The sequence below is a fragment of the Thunnus thynnus genome, chromosome 17, assembly GCF_963924715.1.
Source record: "Thunnus thynnus chromosome 17, fThuThy2.1, whole genome shotgun sequence".
NCBI classification, from domain to species: Eukaryota; Metazoa; Chordata; class Actinopteri; order Scombriformes; family Scombridae; genus Thunnus; species Thunnus thynnus.
Genome location: NC_089533.1, coordinates 23,158,522 through 23,183,800, shown reverse-complemented (window position 1 = coordinate 23,183,800; position 25,279 = coordinate 23,158,522). Strand labels below are relative to the sequence as shown.

General features: G+C 39.9%; 3 protein-coding genes across 5 annotated transcripts; all 3 read right to left on the bottom strand.

The window, feature by feature from the left end:
* Positions 1-1,100: 1,100 nt before the first annotated feature.
* On the bottom strand, positions 1,101-11,938 carry zgc:171844 (uncharacterized protein LOC100151763 homolog). The gene is made up of 6 exons (XM_067616057.1): positions 11,683-11,938; positions 7,914-8,034; positions 5,466-5,539; positions 5,059-5,173; positions 4,400-4,470; positions 1,101-3,035 (listed from the first exon to the last, which is right to left on the bottom strand). Exons 1-6 carry the CDS (start codon positions 11,759-11,761, stop codon positions 2,917-2,919), a joined length of 579 nt encoding a protein of 192 aa, XP_067472158.1. The 5' UTR covers positions 11,762-11,938; the 3' UTR covers positions 1,101-2,916.
* Positions 11,939-13,130: 1,192 nt separating this feature from the next.
* On the bottom strand, positions 13,131-17,538 carry mfsd6l (major facilitator superfamily domain containing 6-like). 2 transcript variants are annotated; one of them, XM_067570521.1, is made up of 2 exons: positions 17,360-17,538; positions 13,131-16,216 (listed from the first exon to the last, which is right to left on the bottom strand). In XM_067570521.1, the coding sequence occupies exon 2, from the start codon at positions 16,145-16,147 to the stop codon at positions 14,327-14,329; it is 1,821 nt and encodes a 606-aa protein (XP_067426622.1). In that variant the 5' UTR covers positions 16,148-16,216; positions 17,360-17,538; the 3' UTR covers positions 13,131-14,326. The 2 variants fall into 2 exon arrangements, with proteins under 2 accessions (XP_067426622.1, XP_067426623.1); XM_067570522.1 differs by lacking the exon at positions 17,360-17,538 and adding an exon at positions 17,243-17,346.
* Positions 17,539-18,165: 627 nt separating this feature from the next.
* pik3r6b (phosphoinositide-3-kinase, regulatory subunit 6b) lies at positions 18,166-24,973 on the bottom strand. 2 transcript variants are annotated; one of them, XM_067616219.1, is made up of 16 exons: positions 24,469-24,973; positions 24,299-24,367; positions 23,991-24,126; positions 23,817-23,886; positions 23,526-23,709; positions 22,391-22,538; positions 22,212-22,304; positions 21,722-22,082; positions 21,469-21,565; positions 21,265-21,384; positions 20,975-21,085; positions 19,620-19,713; positions 19,407-19,480; positions 19,199-19,289; positions 18,741-18,841; positions 18,547-18,649 (listed from the first exon to the last, which is right to left on the bottom strand). In XM_067616219.1, exons 1-15 carry the CDS (start codon positions 24,568-24,570, stop codon positions 18,750-18,752), a joined length of 1,842 nt encoding a protein of 613 aa, XP_067472320.1. In that variant the 5' UTR covers positions 24,571-24,973; the 3' UTR covers positions 18,547-18,649; positions 18,741-18,749. The 2 variants fall into 2 exon arrangements, with proteins under 2 accessions (XP_067472319.1, XP_067472320.1); XM_067616218.1 differs by lacking the exon at positions 19,199-19,289 and having other exon boundaries at positions 18,166-18,649.
* Positions 24,974-25,279: the final 306 nt, after the last annotated feature.

The following is a 25,279-nucleotide window of genomic DNA, read 5'->3' as shown; positions in this document are numbered from 1 at the left end:
ACCTTTTATCACTCTATTTTCTTCATCACTCTATTTTCTTCCCTTTCACAGCTCTCAGTGGCTGACATGTACACACACAAAGATCTCTCATTTAATATCCCCGGAGTAAATGTCAGAGACAATTGCCAGGGGGACAAAATATAAACTGCTGGAGGGCAATGCAGCCTTACATGCACGGACCATAAATACCATAATTTGATTTGTCTGCTTCAAAACTGAGTCTGGGATTATTAAAACTTTTCAGAGGAAATGTAGAGTCAAAGCTGTAAAAAAAAAAAAAAAAAAAAAATTGGCGAAGCATGATATCACCTTTCCAGGGACTATTTAATGTCTCAGCCAACGCTGCATACAAGAACAAGCCGCTTTTTCACAAGCATCCAATTAGAGTGGGTTGGCAGTAACTTGTCTATATTCACACTATGTAGCTCCCTGATTAGTGTTCTCAGCCTGCAAATTAAATACAGTGGAGAGCGTTGCTTGCCTGTGCACAGGTCTGTTAATCTGCAACCAGCCGTGACGGCCCTTATCAGCTGCCATGAGAATGAAACCACAAAACAGACCACATTACTGAAAGAAAAGAGTCTCGGGCAAAAGCAGTTTGTGCAGTCTTTATAGTGAAATACAGCAGCACAGCATGCTCAGTTATCTACATTTATATGCACTGTCAGTGCTCCATTAAACAGACTTACAAACAGGCTATGTGTGTAACTGAATGTGTGTTTATTTTTGCCACAACATAAAAGAATAATGAAGAAAGCAAAAACATATGCACACCAAATTTAGCTTATATCTATCTTCACATGTGCATATTTTCTATCAAAAATGAGTATTGTTCAGACAAATTGCTCCATCAGGAACATTTAAATGACAATGTAAAGACAGTGGTCTTGCTATTGGATGCCAAACACATCCACGTCCACTGTATGAGTCATCTGTTACTGCGGTGTGTGTGTAAGTGTGTGTGTAAGTGTGTGTGTAAGGTGGAGGATGGCAGCTGAGATGAGGTATGTGGAACTGAAACCATCTGGTTTTCTCCTCACCACAGTGAACAATAATAACTCCCCCTCCTCATCACCATCATCACCACACACACACACACATACACACATACAATCCACCAGCTGATCCTGTTGTCATGGCAGTAACACACAAGATGGTGGCAGGATGCTCTGTGGAGTGAGTCGGGTATTTAAGTCCTGGCTTCCAGTTGTTTCTGGTGACAAGATGAGATATAGTTAAGCATTAAATTGGAAGTAAAACATCAGCTGATGTGGTCATAGCGCTTCTGGGAAATGAAAGACACCCATTTTTGAAGACAACGACCTATAAGTTCAAACAAAGCATCTGGTCTATAGAGTTTTTATTGTTCTGCTTTTATTGTAGAGGTACCTGAAAGCCTTGGAACAAAGCTCCCTGGAGACAAATTCTGAGGATCAGCTGGAGGAAAAGCTGCACAAACATCCCTAATTTGAAGGAAGAGCATCTCTACCACAGTATAGCTGCATGAACGTCATCTGTTGCCAAATTCACACTGCAACTGAGAAGGTCAGTGAAATATACGTGGGCAGAATAACCTCTTTGAACATGAACATGAACTTGAAATTAATTACTACACTTGTAAAATATTCTAATATTCCAACAAACATAGTGTGTACACCTGGAGGATATCTACAGAGAGCAAAGGAAAAACAGCAGCTGGGAAATGTGAGAATTATAATCATTCACGTTGCACAAAAATGATTTTATTCATAACACTCAGATGTCTCTGAGTTGTGTGTGTGTGAGAGAGATTTATTGCAAAACTAATTGCACTGCAAGCTACTACAATGTACCGTGTGTGCCTGTTAGTTAAAGACAAGAATGCAGCACTGAGAAAGTCTTTATTACAACAGCATTGCAAAGATGATCATTTCCATAATTGGTCACACAAAATGATACATCATACACATGATGATTTTTTAACATATGTGTGAAAATGCTTTGTACAAAACACACACTGTAAGGCAGAATACTTAATGACTAATTACATGCAGCTCAGACAAAGACTTTGGTTTAAGTTGTGGACTGAAGAGTAACTGAGCAGCAGCTGGCAAATCATTTCAATCACATGTACAATATTTGCAGTAGGAAAGCTTTCTGCATGATTTTGATGACCAGCAGAAAGCAACAAGGTTTTCTGCATTTTTACTTTATTCATAAAATTATCATATCGTGTCCTTAATATACTGCATCTCTTCTACATTTTAAGGCTTCTCTTAACCGGACCACATCTCAAGACTGATGATAATTCTAGATATCCTTCATGTAAATAGTGAAATGATGTGTAGTGTTGAAATGATTAGTGATTAAATCATTCAGCAGAAAATTAAACAACTATTTTGATGATGGATTAGTCATTTACAGTCTTTTATCAAGCAAAATTATCCAATCATTCTCCAAATGTGATGATTTGTTGCTTTTTTCTGGTTTATATTATTATAAATTGGCAAAGGAAGATTAGCAAGTGTAGTTTGTTCCGTGAGGGACGTCTACACTGTGTCTAATACACCACAAATGGATAATTGCACTGTCAGAGCAGCCGTTAAAATATGTAATTACCTTAATAGGACAGGAATCATTACTATATCTATAAGCCAGTTAGTTTCCCCACTGCAAGACATACAAACACTGTATTTCACAGTAGCAAATCACATAAAGTATAGCAATACACATCCTTTACATGATGGGCAGGAGCGTATATGAAGATGAATGCAGATCATCTTTCCTAATAAGGGAGACATACAATATACTCAAGAAAGCACTGGGGACGTGCACATATCCATCCATACGCGCACGCAAACACACACACACACACACACACACACACACACAAGCACACATTTTCAGGTAGAATCCTGTTTTCCTCTGGATGGTGTTTTACATGATGGAGCAGGTGAAGCCGCAGCAGTCTTTCAGTAGTGTAAGTCCAGTTTTAGTGAAAAATGGCGTTGACATCTGCTGTGATTTGGACGCCGCTTTTTGATCTTGCAAAGCACCTGATTGACAAGGAGACGTAACTGTAAACTCTTATTCACCACAGCTTGTTCACACAGGTGCATTTAGATCTAAAAATAATACTCACATCGCCATATGCGCATTGAAAGAGTTGTTGTGTAATTGACCATTTGCTAAATCCTTTGCTAAAGCAGACAAGCTTTGCTTTTCTCCACATGTTGAGGTGGTGTGCGTTAGGCTCTAATACGAGCAATACTCCATATATGAAGAGTTTGAAGGGTGGTGTCTTTTTATTACATTTTCAAAAATTGAAAATATAAGAACAAAAGTGTAAGCAATGTATCAGAAAGTGTTTCTATCTGCTCTAACTAGCTTACTACCTACAATGCCTTTGCCTTTTAGAAATATATCATGTATAGAGCTATCAAGTGTACAGCAGAGACCCTTTTACAGGTACTTGTTTTAAAACAAGTCAGCTTGAAACATTAAAAAGTCAGCTGAAGACAGTTTTCAGCTAACTCACTGAGTTTTAGGATTAGAGTTAGCTTAAACTAGCTAGCTACGTGTGATAAAATCTGCTAGTCGTCATTTCAGCTGACAAAATCCATGATTGTTGGCTAGAAATAAGAAACCTATTGTGTTTACTCTTCTGTGAAATCCAAGAACTGCTGTTTCAGAAATGACTGCAAATTCAATGGTAAATCTGCAACCGTTAATATTGTGCATTATGTGCCACACTAGAGTGGAAAGATAGACAGGTGTAGCATCAGGAACTAAGGGGGGCTTAATAGTCCCAAAAGTGTCTTTCTCTTCAACCAATAAAACAGGTGTAACTAGTAACATTAACGACAGCTCTGGTCTATTAAGTGTCTCATTACAGTGTGACAGTGAGCCAGCATGAACAACACCAGGACCCTGAAGGAGCTAAATGGAATTCAGCCATCGTTCATTTTATTATTCACACCTGTGCTTTTTGTTTGACATCAAAATGTCTTTCATGAAAAAGGCCTATATTGAAGGTTCAGCAGCAGAAAAAATGTTGTGCCCCTGACTCTTTGTGGCAAGTATGGACAGGAGGAACAATTACAGCAACCAATCAACCTTTCAATGGACATGTGAGTATTGTATTAAGACCTGAAAAAATGTGAGAATATCGTTTAACTTATGCTCTTATCTAGACCGACTTGTCAATCAGGGACTTTTGGTTGGAGCACACAGCTGATGCAAGGATTACACCTGAACTACCAGAAGCAGTATACCCACTGTCCCAACTGCCTGCATCCTTTTACATACAAATACAAATGTCATGAGTAGAGCTAAATGGTGACTACAAACATAACTACAATCCAATACTTGTTTTTGTTTTATTGGACGCAGGAACTGACAGCCTTGTGGTTAGACTCACCTTTTGTAGCCGAGGTCTTTGGAAATCTGGACTGTAAGAAGGCTGCCATTTCTCTGTCTTCCTCTCTTTCCCTGAGAAGAAGAATATTTCCTTATTTTTTATTTATTACATCTCGTTAAATGTCACTGGACAGCATTTGAGAGAAACCTGGGTTGGACTGACACGTCCTCAAGAAAAGGATTTTAATTAAATGTGCATGGTGTGCTACACACGATCATCTCCTCGTTCCATTTTCACATCCACATTGAATAATAAAGGAAGATGGTCTCTCAAATCCCTGCAGTCTTTCTGAGAACAATCAAAATGTCAATAATGTGAATTTTTTCACAAGAGACAAGGCCACATGTCTATTAGATCCTGTCACACGCCCAGTAGTATTGGACTTAAGTGGATTAGTGGTGATGAAGCATTGATAAATGATTGCTTTGTGAGGGGTCAACAGTCACGGTCAAACGACAAAAATGTAACATGTTAAAAGCTCATTGTTTAATTGTTGCAATGAGCTACATCAATCTGAAGATTTAAGCCTTTTAGAATTTGTCTTAATGAAAATCTATTGTCTTGTAAACAGACAGCGTTGTAATGTCTGCAGGGCCTGTGAGTCAGGAGAATACCACTTCATCAAAGTCATTTTCCATCAAGTGATTTAATAACCTCACCTCAGCCTCTCAAACTCCACATCATCAACGAGGAAGTCTCTAGTCTCCACCAGCTTGTTGATCTGCTGCAGCACCTCTTCTTCCCTCTCCCTGTCCTCCTTGGACTTGTCTTTGTCTGTTCAACAATCACATGACAAGCCATAAAATACAGCCCTCACTGAGTGTTAAAATGATAAATTATGACATTTTAGGATTTGTAAAACATTCATTACTATAGTTACAGTATACTTGCTGTGGATTCTTAGTTCTTATTTAAAAGAGTATCACTCTTGTCGTTAGATGTATTTCAATGAAAATACAGCAAATAAAAACAGTGTACACCTCCACCCAAAGCAAAATGTCTGCAGGTTTAACAACAGCTGGTGACAAACACTACACAGACAGGCAGTGACTCTTTTTTATTTTACCTGGAATTGAGACAAGTTTCTGCAGCTCTTTCTTCAGCCTTGTGATTTCTTTGCAGAGCTGAATGTCATCCATCCTACGTGGAAAGAAAGAAACAAAGGGAAAAACAGTCCCTCAAAAACCATGAATAGATATTTCACAGAAAAACAAGTTATTCTAAATTTAAAAAGCAGTTGTATTTCTACTGTCTCATAGTATTTTTATGGATAATTAGGACTAGAGAAGATGCACATCCACCACTTGATGAAGCAGAAACATACAGTATCAATAAAGACAGTCTGCACTATCAAACTGCCTGTGCTTTTATATTCAGGAGTTGGTATTTCAGTCAAAATCATTCACATTACTTTTATTGAGCATTGAGGACAACACAGCATCTCTATCTGTGTATTTTTCAGCAGGATCCTGTCATTCCAGTGTCTCAGAGATCCCTACAGGCAGCAGGAGAATATTCAGATGAATGTTTAAGTGGCGTCAGTTTGACAGACTGACACTGGTAGCTGTCAGTGATGAGCGTGATGACATACAACCTTTTGACTGCAACTGCTGTATGCAAGGCAGCCATAGAGTCAGAATTTCTACCCATATCACTGTCAACATGACATGGTGAAGTACAATTAAGTGGTCATTACTATAGCTTCATTTTTCAATAGGGAAAGCACAAAAGGCTTGTCATTCAAATCATTATCAGATTATCATTCAGATAAGAAAAGACCTGCACAGAGCTACTAATGCAAATAAAGACAGTATCTCATCGCGGGGCCTAAAAATGTAGAATGGACTTTGCATTACGGTAACAAAGTAATTTCCTTCATACCTTTACAAATGACAGCGTGAATGTGAAATTGTACGCGCTTATCAAAACAGAACAACACTGGACTCAGATGTTGGGCTCAGATGACTGTGAGATCCCTGATTTTATTAGCTGAAATAACGCCGCCACGCTGCCCTCTGTGGACGAATCACACCTGACAGTATCAGATCTCATTTCACTGTCTGACTCCGATGTGGATTTCAAAACATCGGGAGCCTGTCTGACGAGTGTTTGTGTGTGTGTGTGTGTGTGTGTGTTTGTGGAGAGGCTGCTATTACAGTGATGGCAAAAAGAGGAAAATGACTCTGATAGGAATAGGTACTCTGAGCTGTTGATTCAATAAAATGTGTTTCACTTAAGTGTACTTCAGCAGTTTATATTTCAGGATGACTCATATGCTGCCACCCAGGAGTGCAAATTTGTAAGTAGTCTTGTTCATGTTGCAGTTTGCCTAAAGGATGCTGCTGCATCAACCACCTATGGCAGCATTTCAGTGGTAAAAAACAAAAAATTTTTTTTGGAATTATGTGTATTTGCTTTCTAGCTAAGAGTTTAATAAGCGGATTGATACCACTCCTCTGTGGCATCGATCTCTCCTCAAGAAAGCAAATGTGTATTTCCCAACATTTCAAACCATTCAGGTCTTAAAACTGTTCAAATTCTACCTCAGGAATGTAAGAATAATTTGTTCACATTGTAGAGTTTTGTCGTTTTATCAAATCTCCCCATGATAGCTGACCTTCAATTACTGTCTGTATTGTAGTTTGTATCATTCATGTCAACACATGCACAGCAGGATCAGGTGTGATTGTGTATCACCTTTCACCTCCTGGATGAAAAGTCCGTGTTCAGAGAACATTGACGTAAGTGAAAACCTGATGTGAAACTGCTACATGTCATCATGAACCACAACACTTGCATGTGATTGTGGAGGTTCAGACTAGTCATTTTGAAAGCTTGCACAGCAATACCCCGAGCTAAAGTCATTATCTTGTACTTCTTCGATTCATCACATGGCTACATTATGCAGTGCTGGTGCCCCCCCACCTCCATCCTCATACATGTGGTCAAAATAATGAGGAAGGTCTCGACAGAAAAAGAGTGAAATAATTAAAAGCAAGGATGAGAGAGAAAGGAGAAAAGGGCATCTTTCTGGATCTGAAAAAAAAAAAACGGTGAATATGTGTGTGTGTGTGTGTGTGTGTGTGTTTGTGTGCTAGACCTTAAATAACACTGCTTTTTATGTTTTCTTCACACACTTTTTGCCATCATGCACATGGCTGCTCTCAGTCTCAGTGGCTGACAGTTGTGGTGCATCTTCTCTTATTCCTGAGGGACTGTCAGCAGTATCTCTGTGCATTCAGATCCCTGTACAGCAGAGCTTTACTGTACGTGTGGGTGCAGAGGACCGAGCAGTGGAACGTCACATGACAGAAGAGGAGCATGTATTATCCTCTTGGGTCTGATGCCATCAGTGTTTGTCAGTATGTGAAAAACTCCTCCTCAAATATTATCAGCTCCTCCCAAAACACCGTTTGGGAGCCATAAATCATTTTTAAAAAAGCCAGATAGAATCTGTAATAATGTGTTTGTCTACTTTTGAGATGCACTTAAGTGTTGAGGAAGCAGATCTTACATGTATCTCAGCTCTGATTCTCTCCGCACAAGGATGTCTCGTATCCGCTCAATTTTGAACAGCTCTCCTTCAATGTCCTCAATTGTAATTGAGGAGTCGGCCATCGAAATGACATCTTCAGCTGAAAGACAAACACATTCATTTGGGTCTGAAAACGGGATTATGAGATTTCACAGATACATTTTTTTTTTTTTTAAATTTGTAGACTTTTGACTGCCTTGTATAACAAACAAATAACAAAAGCACAAAGATTCAGTTCTTCCTGTACCAAATTTATTGTGAAAAATGTAAAGAAATCCATAAAGTGTGCAGTAGACTCCATTTAGATATCTAAGTGATTTCAGGTGAAAGTGAGGCTGTCACTTCCTCCTGTCATGTGACATCACTGCAGCTGTTTTACAAGAACCATCATTTTATCAATAAGCAGTGTTTGTAACATCATCTGTTTTTCTGTTTCTTGTAACATTTCAAAGTAACTCCATCATAATGTGGAAATTGCAAATAAAAAAACAAACTAATAAAAAAAACAATGTTATCCTCAGGAATCCTCATCAGAGCAAAGAGAAATGATCAAAGGCGAACAGCCTTCTTAAAGGATGGGTGATGGCATGTGAGCGGGGAGGTTACCAGGCTGAATATAAGCTCAGTCTACAGTATAATGAACTGCAGAGCAGCAGACATTTTGACATTTAATTGCAGGAAAAGCACAGATGTAAGTAATAACCTCGTTAACGACTTTTAAGTGGTCCAGTTCAGGGCTCTGGTGTTTTGCCTGTTGGCTCACTAGCACTACTTACCGAGCCATTTAAAGTCCAGATGAAACGGCATTACGAGAGTATTTAACTTCCGAATCGTGACATTTTTCTGAGTGAAACAGGACAGACAGGCGGGACTTTGGGAGGATTTTGATTTGAGAAGTGGACGTGTCATAGTGAATCTGAGCTCTGTACTGCTAAAAGTTGAAGATTGATTGATGGATAGATGTCATGATATTATATTGATTGAAATTAGTTGGTTCAAGCCTACGTAAGCACACGTCATATTTTGTTTTACAGAGAGAAAACATGATTGGAATTATCAGAAGACAAAGAAATTGATTTTTTTGGCATATAGTGTTAAATAGGTGCATAATATGACTGGCAATGTGATCTGAAAGAGTTTAAAAGGCATTTTTCAATTCATCTCGACATTAAAGGAACTGAACCATCATTAATTAAATTAGTGCCACCTGCGCTTTTGCTGCAATGTCAAGTTAAAATGTCTGCTGTTAAAAGGGTCTATTGTCTCTCCAGCAGCAGCAGCAGCAGCATTCTGTACACTCACTGGTCACAGACCAGTTAATTGCTTGTACAGAACAGATCGCAATTTCCAACAACAGGCAGAAAAAAACTCACATCAGTATACATTCTTACACAGTGGCATAATGATTTCATACAGTAGTTCAACATTCTGAGAAATACATTTATTTGCTTTCTGAGTTAGATGAGAAGATTGAAGAGGTATTGATACTCTCATCTAACTGTTGAGAAGTTAGTGAGTTAGTGTATTTCCCAAAATGAATTATTGCATACTAATTTATTGCATTCATTATGTTCAGTAAAGCACCTGTGTTGTTTATCAAGGCTCTCAAGAGACTCTCGACACTCGACAAACTTCCTAAATATGTAGAGTTAAACCCAAAACCGATGAAATTCTGAATGAAACGCTCCAATGATTCTGGTTCAGCTCTAAACATTAACGCTGTCCTGGATCAAATTCACCATCCTGCTATAATCTGATGTGAGCTCCTGTGATTCTTAGAGCATTTCAGCATCACTGAATAACTGCACTGCCCCCCCCCCCCCCCCCGCAGCCTCCTACTCCTCACCAGGAGCGATGAGTCATCCAGCAGCTCGGATTGGCTTTTAATTACCTGACCTTGTGTGAAAAGACATTACAATTATACCCATTGAATCACTGGGGATATGAGAGCTGCACAAACACACAACCTGCCAAACCTACGCAAGTATCTGGTGATTCCACAACTTCATCTTCATCTACATGTGTATTACAACACTCACATTAATTATCAGCAGGTGATTTAGTGTTTTGGCAGTGTTGAAACCGTCTGCATGTGTTCGTTCTGTTTGCGTTATTCTGCTCTAAGCCTTTCAACAGGCTCCAAGACATTTGTCAAAACTGTCCTTGGCTTTTATTTCACACTGTCACTCTTAATTATACTTCCTCTATATCAGGTTTGTGTGAATATACAGTTTTATTATTTACTGGCTGGGTATTAATTTCACTTGTTAAATGCCTGCATATCAGTTGGACAGAATACAGTAGTAGTAATAATGTCACACCCTCAAGACACTCAACCATGTGGTACATGTGCTGTATAATAGAAAACATTAGAATCAAATTAATTTGTATTTGTGTGTGTTCTTGTAACTAAATATTGCTTATGTGATATTATAGAGAAGAAGCTTGTGCAATTAGAATAACAGAGATTCAAGAACTGAGCCTTGAGGCATGCCAAAATTAAAATCTCACAAACTAAAGACACAAAGTGTCTCCATTAACTGTAACGTCTCTGCTTCCTGTGACATCATGTTGTTTTTAGACGTCATTCTCTTTGTGCGTCAAGGTTTCTCTAAATAACATTAAAACTGGCGTCAGTACGAAGGACAGCTTAACACTACAAATGTTCAATTCACTAAAATTTCTGCAAAAATGACACTGCATATTGCATACTTCTTATATTTTCTTTTTATGTCATTTTTATTTATAATATTATTCATTTGCATGAATGTTTGTTCTTTTTCATTTCATGGACTGACACTGCAATGAGTCTGAGTGGTCAGAATAACCTTAAAAATGTACTCACAGCGTTACATTTTTGGCCAACATGAATATAGTGAATCACCAAGAGGTATAATAATAATGAGTGTATATTTGTATAAGTTAAGTTAGATGAGCTGAGGAGAAATGAAGGATCAGTAATCCCTGTATCTTTATGTGAGTTAATACCCTGATATTAACACTAACGGGTCTAATTTCCTAACAGTGTCCTAGTGGTTTTCTGGGGATTAACTACTTGGTAATAATGATAGAAAAACAGAAATACTCAGAAAAAAGCTCAATTTAAATATTAAATATTCATAAATTTGTCACTTATTACTGGAACCCTTATTGCTTGCCTTTAGACAATTTTCACATATTTGTATATTCAGCTGACCTGCTGTGCAGTGATTAAATATTATTTTAACCTAGCAATGAATTGGAATTAATTAATCAGAACAATTGAACACTGTCTCTGATTGCATCAAATTACACAGATATTTTACAGGAATCTTCATGGAAACTATTTAGAAATTACAGACCAGAGCCGGTTGCTTTTTCTGACTTAATTTAATAAGGCATGAAAAGTAACATAATTAAATAAAATGATGCTAGTATTACAACTGTATTCCTGGCAGAATTGGAGACAATCAAAAGGCTACATGTAGATTGTATTGAAGAAAAGTCTTCACCTTCTCAACATATTGGAAATACTGGGGGTTACAGGTCTAAGCCCCCCGGTGGGAACTACAATCCTGCCTACAGCCCTGCTGACAGGTAACTTTAACATACTGACAGTGAGAATCTGCAGGGACCTGAAGCTTCAACGCTCTCTGCTGAAAGTTGGTGCTACATATGTAAAACACCCCCTTCTTCAGTAACACTATTAAATATACACCCAGTTAAATTTACACATAAACATCTGGCGTGGATGCCACTCAAAACTCACCTGGTTTCTCCGTCGCTGCGTCCACTTGGGTATTTTCCAAAGAACCGTATTGTTTAGATGATTTTCTTTCTTTTTCCATATTTCTTCAAAAATACTCTCCTTTTCAGACACACTGCACAGAAAATTTTAAACTGAAATGCTACCTGAAAATAAATATTACAACGTATTGACTGAGAGTCCGTGCAGCATTGTCGTTACATGTGATGGAGTAGAGGAGGAGCTGCCGGCAGATGCTGAATCAAACCTCACAGTGGTGGATCTCATCCTCAACACAGAGGACCTGATGCAGTGACCACCGCTCCGAGGCGCCACCTACTGACTGACACAGACTATAACACGCCCAGTGATAACTACATAAAGAGTGGGAAACGTGGAAAACATACATTTGAATCCATTAAGAGAAAGCTGTTGACTTCTCATGACTGAAATGTTTGGGATCAAATCAGTGGCAGAAAAATTTTGAGCTTATGAAACTAAGTTTGTAGTTGTAAATCATCTTGTGAAGCTCTGAAACACTGTATAAGAATCCAGGTTCGTGAATGTGGAAAAGGATTTTAAGTGTCGAAAAAAATTGTGTGTGCAGATAAAATGTGTGCATAACTTACATCAACAGCGGTTACACAAAGAGAAAAAAAGAAGTGCTTTTGTGAACATCTGAGTGCAGATTGAAAGCAAAAAAGTGCACATGAAATTCAGAAGTCAATCATTGTAAAATTTATTCAGTCTCTTTCCCCATATGCTACTTAATAAACAACATCACGGACAGAATGATTGAAATAACACACATCTGCCATTTTAATGGTCTGCTGCCCTCTACCCACTACAACAACACTCTCCACAGGAGAATTGAGCTTTCTTTCATCATGAATTTTACATCACGCCTGAGTTCAGCTGTTAACAACATACTGGGGATGACTTGATTTCATGCAGCCGAGCCCCCTTGAGGGGCCAGACAGATGTTAAAGGGGCGCAGCGTGCATCTGTTTGCATGCAGGAGCTGCCGTTGTACCGCAGGTAGCAGAGTCCCACACCTGGGAGAAGTGTTTATTCATTCATTCACTCCACAGCTGTGTGTAAACAGACAGTCAGACAATTCACACTACTGCCTGAGACTCAGAGGCGTATAAGATAAGAGTTTGTTATTCAAATGATATGACAGAGCAAGAACAATTTATGACACACAGACTCATTACTATTCCCATAAGGGGTGAGCAATGTGTGTTTAAAGCAGAGGGAGGTTCAGATCTGAGGATCTCTTTGTCGAATTATATGATTTGGATCTAAAGCAAACATTTACTTTGGCTGCTGGTTGCAGCTTCATGTGAAGTAAGTGACCGCAAGAATATTTATTTATTGCAAATATTCAAGAGGAGATAATGTTGGAGTCACACATCAACATTTTTCAGATTAATATTTTTAGATATTTGCAGCTATAAGAAGAGACATGATAAAAACATATTAGTTTACTCTTCACAGTATTTATGTCAGCAACAGCGTCAATCAAATTTAACATAAATGCACAGACCTGTTTTCCAAATAACTCAGTGAACCCTGATATTGACCACACTGAAACTTTGTGGGCAAAGGAAAATAATATTAATAACATCATGTCTACATATCTTTTGCATAATTAAGTAATAACTACAGGTTTGACATTTCTAACTTCATATGACTGAGTGAAAAGCATTATCTTGTTTCCTAACAGGTCAAATTAATCTATTGACACAAGGCATGTTTAGCACTAACTCAAATACAGATCAGACACAGCTATTCTGACACAGATTTAGCAAACACAGATGCCCTTTAAATGTTCTGCATACAGTACCAGTCAAAAGTTTAGAAACGTTTTCTCATTCAAGAGAATGGCAAGATGTGTCCAACAAACTTTTGACTGGTACTGTACATCTGCACATGCCTGCATAACACAACAATCTTACAGCTCAGTTCATTTTTGCAGAGGTCAATTTGAATGCGCTGCAGATAAATACACATAACTGAAGGCAGACTGGTTAATCATTTTATCAGGTCACACTGTTTAGAATCCAAAATAAGCAGTCAGTGGTGACTTAAGAGAAAGATAAACTGACTGTGGGTGTGGTGAAACAGGATGCCAGCGCGGTTTAGCCTCACCTTGTGCACACGTCTTGTATTTACACTCCCTGTGAGAGGATTCAGCGTTCCTATTGTTATCATGCATAAGCTGTTGAACTTGCCTGGTGGTACCGAGTCCTCCTTTTGCCCACCCATAATCCTGTTCCCTTGTTTGCTTTATGAAGAGTGACTGCTTATGCAAATGTTAATTTGTAAGGACTCAGGAGGCTCGGAGACGAATCCCCAAGTCCATCAGTGAGGCTGACACTTGCAGGCTGATAAAACACTAAGACAGATGGGATGCCACAACATTTAATTCTGATGCAAAAGTTGTAGTAATGAGAGTTAAAAGTCAGCATGCCCCTATCAGAGTGGGAAATCGATTATCCCGCTTTTATAAAGAGTGACATGTCTATAAGTGAGAGTGCAAACCTTCTGGGGAATAATAATTCCTGTGTCCACATTGATAGAAATTATTCTATGAAGTTAAATTCCCTCCATCAGCTGTAGTAAATGCTTTAATGCATCATTTCATGCTGAAACACTGTGGAGTTCAGTGGTTTATCCTCCTTCCATAGTTGTTATTGCTTTTGTCATCTTCCATTGCTTTATCCAGCCAGTCTCTCTCCTGTTCAGACTCAGAGTCGCTGGCTTCACTTACATCAGCTGCCAAAAGGCGAGAATAGTTAATCCTGCGCTGGCGAGGAGCTTTCCACTGGAGCAGAGGCAGGCACACGCACCACACCATTAGACCCACTGCGACTCCTCTGAACAGCCACTCCAGCCCAAACCTCTGGACCATGAATCCTCCAGCAAAGCTCCCCAGACCGCGTCCCAGCTCTAGAGAGAGTGTACTGTAGACCCTCCTCACACTCCTCTCAGCCCCCGGCGTGGCAACATTGTCGCACTGGACCTTCACAGCCCACCAGAGGGCTCCGCTGCTGAAACAGCTCAACAACTGAGCAGGCAGAGCAGCCCACGGTGCCCACAGGAAGGAGTAATAGAAGCACTGCAACCCCAGACATGCAGCCCCCACTGCGAGCACCCGTCCTGGGCTGAGGAGCTTGGACACTCGGCCCACCAGAAGAGGGAAGGCGGCCTGTGAGAGCAGCGCAAGGCCTAGAGACATCCCCATGTGCAGCTCACTGCTCCCACAACCCTGCATCTGCCACAGGAGGAAGTTATCCACGGCCGAGCCCGCCATCCCGACCAGGAGAGTGGTGATGGCGCAGAGCAGAGCGTGGGGGGAGGCACGCACCAGCTGCACAGCTTTGAGAAGCCCGTTGGCCTTGTCTCGCTTCTTGTTCAGGTGGAGAGGCAGGAAGGTCGCCACCGGCAGGGCCACAGCGGCCAGACCAGCGTAGCAGAAGACATGCATGGCGCTTCTGGGTATCTGACCTGCTATGATGAGACAGCTTAACTGGCTAACCAGCGACCCCACTCCTGCGACCCCACATGCTGCTCCCAGTAAACCCCAAACCCTGGTGCTGCTGTAGCGGTCCGAGGCATCCGCAAAATCTAGATATTCATACAGGCTGTCGTCTGCCGTCCACTCTAGAGGGGCTGATGCTAACTCCCACACGGACACAGTGATGAGTATCAAGAAGAAGAGTTTGTGTTCGATGTATATCACCTTCAAGCTGCTCATTAAGTCAAAATGATTCTCTTTCTCCTGCTTTGGTTGTTCCTTTGAACCTGATTTGATATTGGACCGCTTATTCCTCTGTAAAGCTGCCAGAGGGCTGGTGGTATGAAACACGACAGAGCTGCTGATCTTTGGCTCTCTGGGACTGTTGTCGACAACCACAGATAGATTCTTTTCTGACAACTGAGGATGAGATTTTTCCTTATCATGCTTGCTTGTCATAACAGGAGCAGATTCAGTATCACCAAGTGTCTTTGCAGGAAAAGTGACACCAGACTGAGAAACAGCACCTGTGTTGATTTTTGGGTGAGTTCCAGTCGATGATGTCGTGGGTCCAACGCTACTCGTGAGCAGGTGATCGGCCACACTTTGAGTTGGACTGCTACTCTGCTCAGACATGTTGCAGGTGCTGTCCTGTGTGTGCACATCTGTCGGGGGGATAAAAAGCAGAACCAGGGCGACTGCTGCCGAACACACCAGAGAGCCGTTTATCACCGCTCGTCTCTTGTTGTAGTGCTTGGAGAGCAGGCTCATCGCAGGGCACCACACCAGCGATATGAGGTGCTTGGTGCCCATGACGACGCCGGTCATCGCAGGAGTCAGGCCCAGCTGTTTGAAGCACAGGGTGAGGAAGGGGAGCAGGCATGCTTTGGCACAGGAGCACAGGAAGGTAAAGGTGCCGGCCAGAGCGAGGGCGCGCTTGATGTCTATCTGCTTGTTCCTCTTCATGATTGTCCTCCTGGGCAGCTCACAGTGTCTCCAAATAGGTTTCACATGGAGCAGCTGATTGGACAACGGCTGAGAGACACAGACATACAATGCAATGAACATTTGGTGTTAATGCTACTTAACAGAGCTCTTCTTTTTGACACCCTTCTTAAATAACCCTTCTTTCTCCACATCTGCAACCTGCTCTACCTACTCACAATGGAAATGTGGGGGTGTTAATTCAGTGGGAGACTTGTATGTCTTATATTTAATATTAGTTAATATTTTTAGCAGTTTCCACTACAGGAAAAATACAATAGACCTAAAACATTTGTTTCAGTTAACTTCAAGTGTCAATTACTAACCAGCACTTGATGATACAGGTAAATTAGATGTCAATTTGAAGTAAATTGTGAACTCCAAAAAGAAAATATCAACCCTATGTGACAAAACATAAATCCATAATTTCTATGCAATGCTTAATCCAATTTAATGTGTTACACAGACTCTGATAGTCCAAAAGTAAAACAGCATCTTTACAAAGGTGTCAGAGAAATGTTTAAAATGTAATTTTGCCAAAAGCGCTATAACACACAGTGTTAATTCCTGCTGTGAGCTGACTATCTAGTGGGAATTTTAATAATTGATTTTATAATTGATTTTCTGTTTGCTTGAAGACTCATCACTATGTTAACTATGCGTTATAATGTGCTCGTCATGTTCTGTTGTAGTGCACTGGCTTTATTTTATGTAAAACTGACACATACAACTACCATCTCTGTGAATCCTGAGCTTCAACAAAGGTACATATCACATTTGGTAAAAATAATAAATACCTTCTGTAAGTCAAAGGCATTGATTATGTTTTGTTTGGTGCTTTCTGCACTTAACATAGTGCTAATGAACAGACCCTGGTGATGCAGGAATCCCCAAAGCACCGCAGCTCATGTTATTTTAACTTATTCTTATTTGTGTCAGCACAGGTGACACACACATGCAAACTGTACAAATATGTTTCATTTTAAAATGAGCGTCCTCAGTGAAAACCTAGCGCAGTACTGTTCTGCAAAAACGATCAGATAAAGAAGGAACAAGGAACTGCTCGGTCAGTAATACCTGTCAGGCTGGATGCACCTGCTGCATATCAAGGTGTCCACTGCACTAGTCCACGTCACGTCAATTTTTTCAGATTAAAAAAAAAAAGAAAAAAGAGAGACAACGTTAAACATTTACCTTTTGACCTCTGCCCGGACAAAGTTTCTATACTTCTCTACTTGTCAATTCCCATCTCGGTTTTCTGCATTACATCAGCGATTTAGTCTCTTTATGTTTAGAGAGGAGCGCACCTGTCGCCGTCTGGACGGTGAAAGCGTTCAACTGTAAGTCCAAGTTTACACCTGGAGAGCAGTTTTCATGAGTACAGCGACCCATAGTGGTGTGGATGCCTCTCTGCGCCACAGAGAGCGAAAAAGCAACTCCCAGTAATTTCTTGACGTGTTGAAAAGCACATTTTAGCCATTTTGGAGAGTTTCTGGAGAGGTTTGACACACAAGGGGACGACATGCACTGCTTACACATGGCCCGGTAAAACTGTAGTACATTTACATATCAACCTTAAATTTGGTAGACTTGTGGATCATAGTGTAGGAGCCAGAAAATGTAACATTTAAAGAGTTTAAAACAATTCTTGTTTTAGAAAGTTCCTTGTAAAACAAAAGAATTTAAGTGTTTGTTTGTTTTTTAATCCCTCAAAAAGTGTATTCAATCTCCTACATTTTCATGGAGATTTATAAATTCAGTGATTTACACTTATATAGTTAATGGTATAACTGTGTTCATCATTGAAAGCCATTACAAATGTGTGTGTGATGTTTGCATGAGACGTTATTAAGGATTAAATAGAGAGATAAATTGACAGAAAAAAAATTTCAGGTGTGAGAGTGTGAGAGTGCAACAGGTGCAATGCTGATAAAGACCATGTTCAAGTCAACTTTCTCTGTGCAAGTAAGAGAATAATTCTTTTATATGAGAGAAACATATTCAGCTGAGGGTCAGTTTATTTACCAAATTTTTAAATTTGAGTGGAATCAGCTCACATCATGAATTCACGTCACATGGTTTTGATGCTTTAGTTCTCCCAATACAAACTTATAACTCTACATCTGTCTTTCTAATGAACTGAGCACCTCAGTGAACTCATCCTTTATAGGAATCATCCCAAGTAAACTGTAATTATAACAGATTGTGTTGTACAATAAGGGTAACACTTTATAATACAGATACAAAAGAACAAAATGAAAAATAATACACTGAATATTATGCAACATGACAGAGCATTGTGTACAGCAGTATGCAATGTCAGTACACATGAAATAGTCAGGTGATGTCCCTCAGTACGTCACACCAGTGAAGGTGTTGATGGGAAGTGACAGGACTTTGTTCAGATACTTGCTCAGCAGTGACTCTTGCTCGTTGCAGGACTGGATTCTGCATACTGGGTCCAAGCACGGGGAAATTTCTAATCTGTAACGGAGTGACATTAAAGTGTATTAAAATTTGCTTGAGGTGAAATAGAAAAAATGTAAAACAGAGATGCTGTATTGTCATAAATTACCGTTGAACATCAGTATATGTCCTGTGAGAGTCCTTGTCCAGACACACAGAGAGTGTTCGGTTCTCCATTGTCTTGATGCTGATGTTTCGGGTTTGGATCTTCTATGAAAAGGTGTAGAATATTTAACAACTTGTATAATAGATTTGGTAGATACGATATAGATAGATAAATGGTACAACAAATAATAATAACAATAATCATTTAAAAATGATCAAATTTGCTTATATTGTGTAGAAGTAAATAATTTCCTATTGTGTTGTATTTTGGGTTCATACTGTCAAAACTTACAGCAAGGTAATCCTCACCTAGGCAAAGTGAAAAAGATTATTCATATACTGTTTGTTTTTTCAAACCGATAGGAAGTAAGATAATCTTACAAATCTTTGAGGGCTTATTATTACACTGAATAAAGCTGTCAACAAAATATAAATACAAATCCATACAAAAGGCCAAAAGACCTGATGTTATAGCTGCCAGCTCTGATTTAATCACAACGCCACATGTCATGAGTGCCTCTCCTTTCACAACTTCTCGCTTGCTTAAAGAGATCTGACGAGGATGTAAAAATAAAGATAGCCTTAGTTAGCCCAAGTCCTAATGTTGATGATAATACTAAAGATGAAATATTACAATATTAATAATGTCTACTTATAAGAAGGACTGTACCTTTGTGTAACTGACTGAGATGACTGCCCCCAAAACTTCCACTGTTGACTTCTTTCGGCGTGCAGAGCGTTCCTCTGTCAAAGATAACACCTCACTTTACTATATGTAACTGTAATGTTAACACATTTATTTCAGTATCCACATACACACACACACACACACACACACACACACACACACACTCAAAAGAGAGAAAGAAATTCAGAAACATACTTGAAAATATTTCTTTATGGTGTCTGAACTCTGGGATGTCTGCCTCCAGACGGGACACAAACACTTCCTCCACCACGGAACTGGAGTGGGTCATCTAAACACATACTGTATTCAGTCAAACCAGGAACTACATGTGCAGCATCAGTAAATCATTTCCACAGTCACTTTGGCACCTCCAGACTACACTGCACTATGCACTGTGTTTTGCCCAGTAATGGAGAAGATATTTAAATTCTTTACTTAAAGGACCAGTGTGTAGGATTTAGTGGCATCTAGCAGTGAGGTTGCAGATTGCGACCAACTGAATACCCCTCCCCTTCCAAGCGTGTAGGAGAATCTACGGTGGCCACAAAAGTCAAAAACTCAAAAGGCGAAAGGCCCTCTCTAGACCCAGTGTTTGGTTTCTGGGCTACTGTAGAAACATGGCGGTGCAACATGGCAGGCACCGTGGAAGAGGATCTGCTCCCTATGTAGATATAAAGGGCTCATTCTAATGTCACAAAACACAACAATTCTTATTTTCAGGTGATTATACACTAATTAAAAACATACTTATGAATATTATATTCCATTTCTGTCAAGTCTGTTCTGCTAGAGGCCACTAAATTCTACACACTGCATTCATTCATTTGTTTGGCCACTAGGGGGCACCACTACAAGCTCAAAACTTTATTTACATCTGTGTATCACCTTATGAATTGGAGTTGTTAGGTGAATGTCTTAACAGAGTTGCATATTTACACATCCAGCAGACACAGAGCAACATTAGTATTCATTTGCAGTCGTGATTTTGTCCACCAGATGAATAGAAGTCCCATATTCACTCTCTTTTTTAGCTCTGGTTTGGTTGAGCTAGTTGCTAATTCTGTTAGTCTGACGTTTGATACTGGCCTGGTAATTCACAGTGAATTTATCTGAGCTTTTTAGATGAAAATAGCTGCCTGCTACTGCTGGAAAAAAGGGTGATGAGCGTGTTTTGATTTTCCAGCCCACAAACTGGGCTGGAAAATCAAAACAATTAGCTAAAAGAGGGTAAAAACCTCTGAAGAACTGAGGGAAACTGCAGAGTTAGGTTCATCACTACAGGCGGCCCCTTTCACATTATACATAGTCATTTGATCCATTGTTAATATAAAAAATATATTGATTGGCAGCTTTATGTAAAACTAGCAATAGGCCTACCTCAATAAATACCCCGTTACTCTACCTTTAACAAAATGTACTCCTAATCCTGTGATGTGGTGTTTCTACATCTTCTGTTGAAATATGTAAAGCCACCTTTGATATCTACTGCTGACATTTACATACATGTGACTTTTAATATCTACAGTATACAAATGAGAGCTGCACTGTACCTTAACAGAGTAGAGCGGCAGGTTAACTGGCTGGATCCCACAGCGAAGGTAGTAACACAGGCTGTCCAGTAGGAAGAGGTTACGCTCCGATGGCTTACAGTGATTAGAGTCCTGCAGCAGAGAGATCACAGAAGAAAGAAGGTATCAGCTGCTAGCATGGCTGTAGACTGTTGTTTTAATGCCTCATGTGGTTTTTTGCTATCTCTGCATCTCTTTCCTCCTTTAATCTCCAACATACACATCAACAACCTGCACACAGCTAATGAGATGTCATTTCTACAACGAGTTACCATTCCAGCAAGTTTGGGGATTGCGGCTCCCAGACTGTTGATGTTGCTGTCATACCAAGGGTCCACTTTTCCCAATAAGGAGGCGAGAGACAAACTGCCTTCCTGTTGATATGGGATGTCCTATGAGGAATAAGAGGTGTTGCAGGGTCATATAGAGTTTAATAAATTCACACTAAGCAGTTAGTGTTGCTTTGAGTGACTCACAGGTGAACTAAGTGAAGGCTCCACATCAGTAACTGGGATATAGTATAACTGTTGGTTCAGTTTCTTGGTCAAAATAAGATGTTTTGACTCTCTTTCTCTGTGGGGAAATGCAGGTAAACAATAAGTGAAAAGCTGAATGTACTAATTAAATTCACCTACACACAATGAAAATACAGAAAATGTTTGAGGAACATATAATATTTTGCTGTGGCACTATTTGGAAGAGAGTATTCATGAAAAACCATCCGCTCACCGGATGGATTGATAAGCCCTGGTGAGCCTTCCCAGCACCCGATCGTCCCCCATTACCACCACCCGTGCTGTGTGACTCCGCTCTTCTTTAAACACAGGAGAGTTTCCAAGAAACGCTTCTATCCTCTCCCTCATTAGGCTCAATTTATCTGCTGGCTTCATGCTCTTAAAGGCATTTCTCCGTGTGAATGCTGGAAAAGGATTTCTGTCTGTGGGTTGCTCTGTGCCATCAAAGTCATTCTCCTTTAGATCTCTCTCTATCCCGCTGTCTTCAGAGTGAACCAAGTCTCTTTTGTCCTTCTCTTCTTCATCAACACTGGAGTTAAGGGAGGAACCCAGGGCGAAGTTTGCCAGCAGATTCCCTTTAGGGAAGATACATTTAATGTGCATTTCAACTGCAGCAGCAGCCTTTGTGACATTTATTTAGTTGTGGAACTTGTATAAACAGAAACTTATGGTAGTGGAAATTTTTGTTTGTCTGCTGGACTCACATAGATCCTCTTCGTTGTCCCACAAGAGGAAGTTGATCTCTGGAAAGGGCATTGCAGTGTTGCACACAGAGCCATGATCTACCTCGGTTATTTCTGAGAAAACAGGGTAAATCCTGTCAAAATGTTCTTTCCTCTGCTCATACTCATAATGTGTGCTAGAACAGATGAAAAACACACACCTTCTTTAGAGGCAGTCAAAATGTCTCTGTAAATGTGTTGTAGTCTGTTCAGATAGTCTGCATGACCACCTGCTCTGTGCTTTATACTCTGCTCCACAGCTAGGACCACTTCCTGGAAATATTTCTCCACCATATGGTCCTCTATAGCCTGAAACACACAAAAAACACATGTCTGGGTGGCAAACGAAAATAAGGAAACACTGATAACAATACAAAAATGTGTGCATGTTGACCCGAAGTCTAAACAGTCATGCTAGCAGCTCTGAAAGGCTAATGCTTTGAGCTAAATGTTAAGCATGGTAATGGCAATGCCTACGATGTTTATTGGTATACTGTTTACCATGTTCACCATATGTCTTATTCGCTTTTTTGCCGAGAGTTAGATGAAAATATTGATGCCACTTTCATATTCATCTGTTAGATATATGATTAAACCGAGCAGGGAGTTTGCTGAGCTTAGCACAAAGCCTGGAAACAGCCTGGCTCTGTCCAGAGGTAACGAAATCTGCCTCTAAAGCTCATTCTGGGCTACTGTAGAAACATGGTGGGAAGAGGAACCACTCCCTATGTAGATATAAGGGGCGCTTCTTCTAAGATAACGAAAACACAACGATTCTTATTTTCAGGTGATTATACACTAATTAAAACATACTTATGAATATTATATTCCATTTCTACCGTGTCTGTTCCGCTAGATGCCACTAAATTCTACACACTGCACCTTCAATGCAAAATACAGTTGAGGCTGATGGGAATGTCATTAGTTTTGCAGGTATTTGGTCATGAAGCAAAGTATTGGACAAATAACAATTTGGACAAGATGGTGGCTCTAGACGAGAAGTAAGGGGATCACCAAAGGTACTACATTCATCCAGAAGAGGGCATGACTGTTTGTACCAAATGTAATGGCAATCCATCCAATAGTTGTTGAGACATTTCACTTAAAACTACAAATGGAAACCTGTTGGTGGTGCTAGATGAAAAGTCAGGGGATCACCAAAATCATTAGGCTTCATCCACTGGGGACCATGAATGTCTGTAGCAAATTTTAATGGCAAACTGTCCAATATTTTTAAGATATTTCAGTCTTTCTGTCCAAAGGCTTTGTCTAAAGCGTCTTCATAGACATTCCTACCCCAAGAGCCTGAACCAGTCTGGAGCTTTGGGATGCTGTCTCCAGCCCCGCCTGCAGCACACGTAGCACCAAATTTTTCTTCTGTGATAGTGTGTCCCTGAGCAGGCTGGACGCCTCCAAGTCTGCTATTACTGTTGCTTCCAGTGGAGCAGAAAACACAGCTGGGTCTGCAAGCACAAACACCCTGGAGGAAACCAGTAAATGGGGAAGCAGGAGACAATGATTGTAAGAAAAAAATGAGTTTATCCAGTGTTAAACTGCTTCAAAGTCACTCAAAGGATATATACTCACTTTTCCTGCAAAGTGAAAAGCTTATTCTTCAAGTTCTGCTCTGCAATGACTCTCCTCTGATATAAGGAGCCTGTTGAGAGAAGGACTGTCAATGTCAACAGTGTTTAGTGTATGCGAGGTATTGTTAGTATCTGATTTCAGCTGTCTGAAAATGTGTTCATTGATGCATAATACCTGGTGTGGTCATTTCCATCTTGATGCTCCTCAGAATGCTCAGGGCCACAGCAGCATAAGGCAACGGTAAGATCAGCAGTTTCATCAAACACTCGGATACTCTCTGATAAAGCTTGGTAGGAGTCACGGCACCTGACTGGAATACAGAAAAGCAAACCAGTAAGACAGAAAATACTAATAATATAATAATATAATTTAATAATTCAACTGTCTGTTGATCTACACACTATTTCTAACTGTAAAAAGCACTGTTTGACTTTACATGAACAATATCATATTATCAACTCAGTCACACAGGTGAGTCTTACCTGAATAACCACATAGTAGAGCATGTGCAGCACTGGGATGACATGCGTGTACGATTGTGTTTTATGGATCTGAATCAGTCATCAGACAAAATGTTACATTAAAACCAGCTTTTCATTAGCTTTTTCACCTTTTTTAAAAAGAGTTGAGTTGAGGGACAAACATTGCCTACCCTTTTTAGCATCTTTTCCAGCTCTTTGACCAGTATTTTGATCAGTAAGACGCTGCAGGATGGATGAGTCTCCATCTTCTTTTGAAGATTCCACCTTAGCATTCCTGCAGAGCAGACAGTCGTTTTCTATATATTTCGTTTTGCACAACACACAGCATGTCAGATGAAACAAGATTAGCCATTACTCTGAAGGCAGTCTAGTGTTGATTATTTCATTTTTTTCCTACAAATCCAACATTTTATCATTTTAATTGACACGAGTGACACCAGCTTGATGATATATGGAGATTTGACTTATTCTAAGACCCTTGAAACAGGCTGAAGCCACAAAAGTGTGTTGTTTTTAAAGGTTTTACAAAGTGCTACACCAGCTTATTCACTTTCTTGCCAAGAGTTAGATGAAAATATTGATGCCACTCTCATTTGTTTAACTGTAGGCTACAGCCAACAGGAAGTTAGCTTAGCTTAGCACAAAGACTGGAAACAGGAGGAAACAGCTAGCCTGGTGCAATCCAGAGACAAAACAAAACAAAATCCATGTAGCAGCACCTCTAAAACTCACTAATTACCACATTATATCTTGTTTACTTAACCCGTACAAAAAAGTTAGTGTAAAAACTTCAATTTGTGGTTTTATGGGGTGATGTTTCTTGGCTCTGAACAGTCACCAGGTAACCAGTGGAGTCTCCAAGAAGTTACTGCTCCCAGCAAAGAAATGGTTTAGAACACAAAGTAATCCCCTCGCAGAACAGTGAATCATCATTTTTACGTTTTGGTTTTTGTAAGATTTAATCGAATTAGATAAAATGTT

Bases quoted from the DNA above. Each gene is read 5' to 3' on its own strand.
- zgc:171844 (XM_067616057.1), bottom strand. From the start codon at position 11,761: ATGGAAAAAGAAAGAAAATCATCTAAACAATACGGTTCTTTGGAAAAT. The intron at 8,035-11,682 runs GTGAGTTTTGAG...TTTGTCTTTCAG, and splicing joins CGCAGCGACGGAGAAACCAG to CTGAAGATGTCATTTCGATG. The intron at 4,471-5,058 runs GTGAGGTTATTA...TCTTCTTCTCAG, and splicing joins GTGGAGTTTGAGAGGCTGAG to GGAAAGAGAGGAAGACAGAG.
- mfsd6l (XM_067570521.1), bottom strand. From the start codon at position 16,147: ATGAAGAGGAACAAGCAGATAGACATCAAGCGCGCCCTCGCTCTGGCC.
- pik3r6b (XM_067616218.1), bottom strand. From the start codon at position 24,570: ATGCTAAGGTGGAATCTTCAAAAGAAGATGGAGACTCATCCATCCTGC. The intron at 22,539-23,525 runs GTAGGAATGTCT...TGTGTGTTTCAG, and splicing joins GACTGGTTCAGGCTCTTGGG to GCTATAGAGGACCATATGGT. The intron at 22,305-22,390 runs GTGTGTGTTTTT...CTGTTTTCTCAG, and splicing joins TTTGACTGCCTCTAAAGAAG to AAATAACCGAGGTAGATCAT.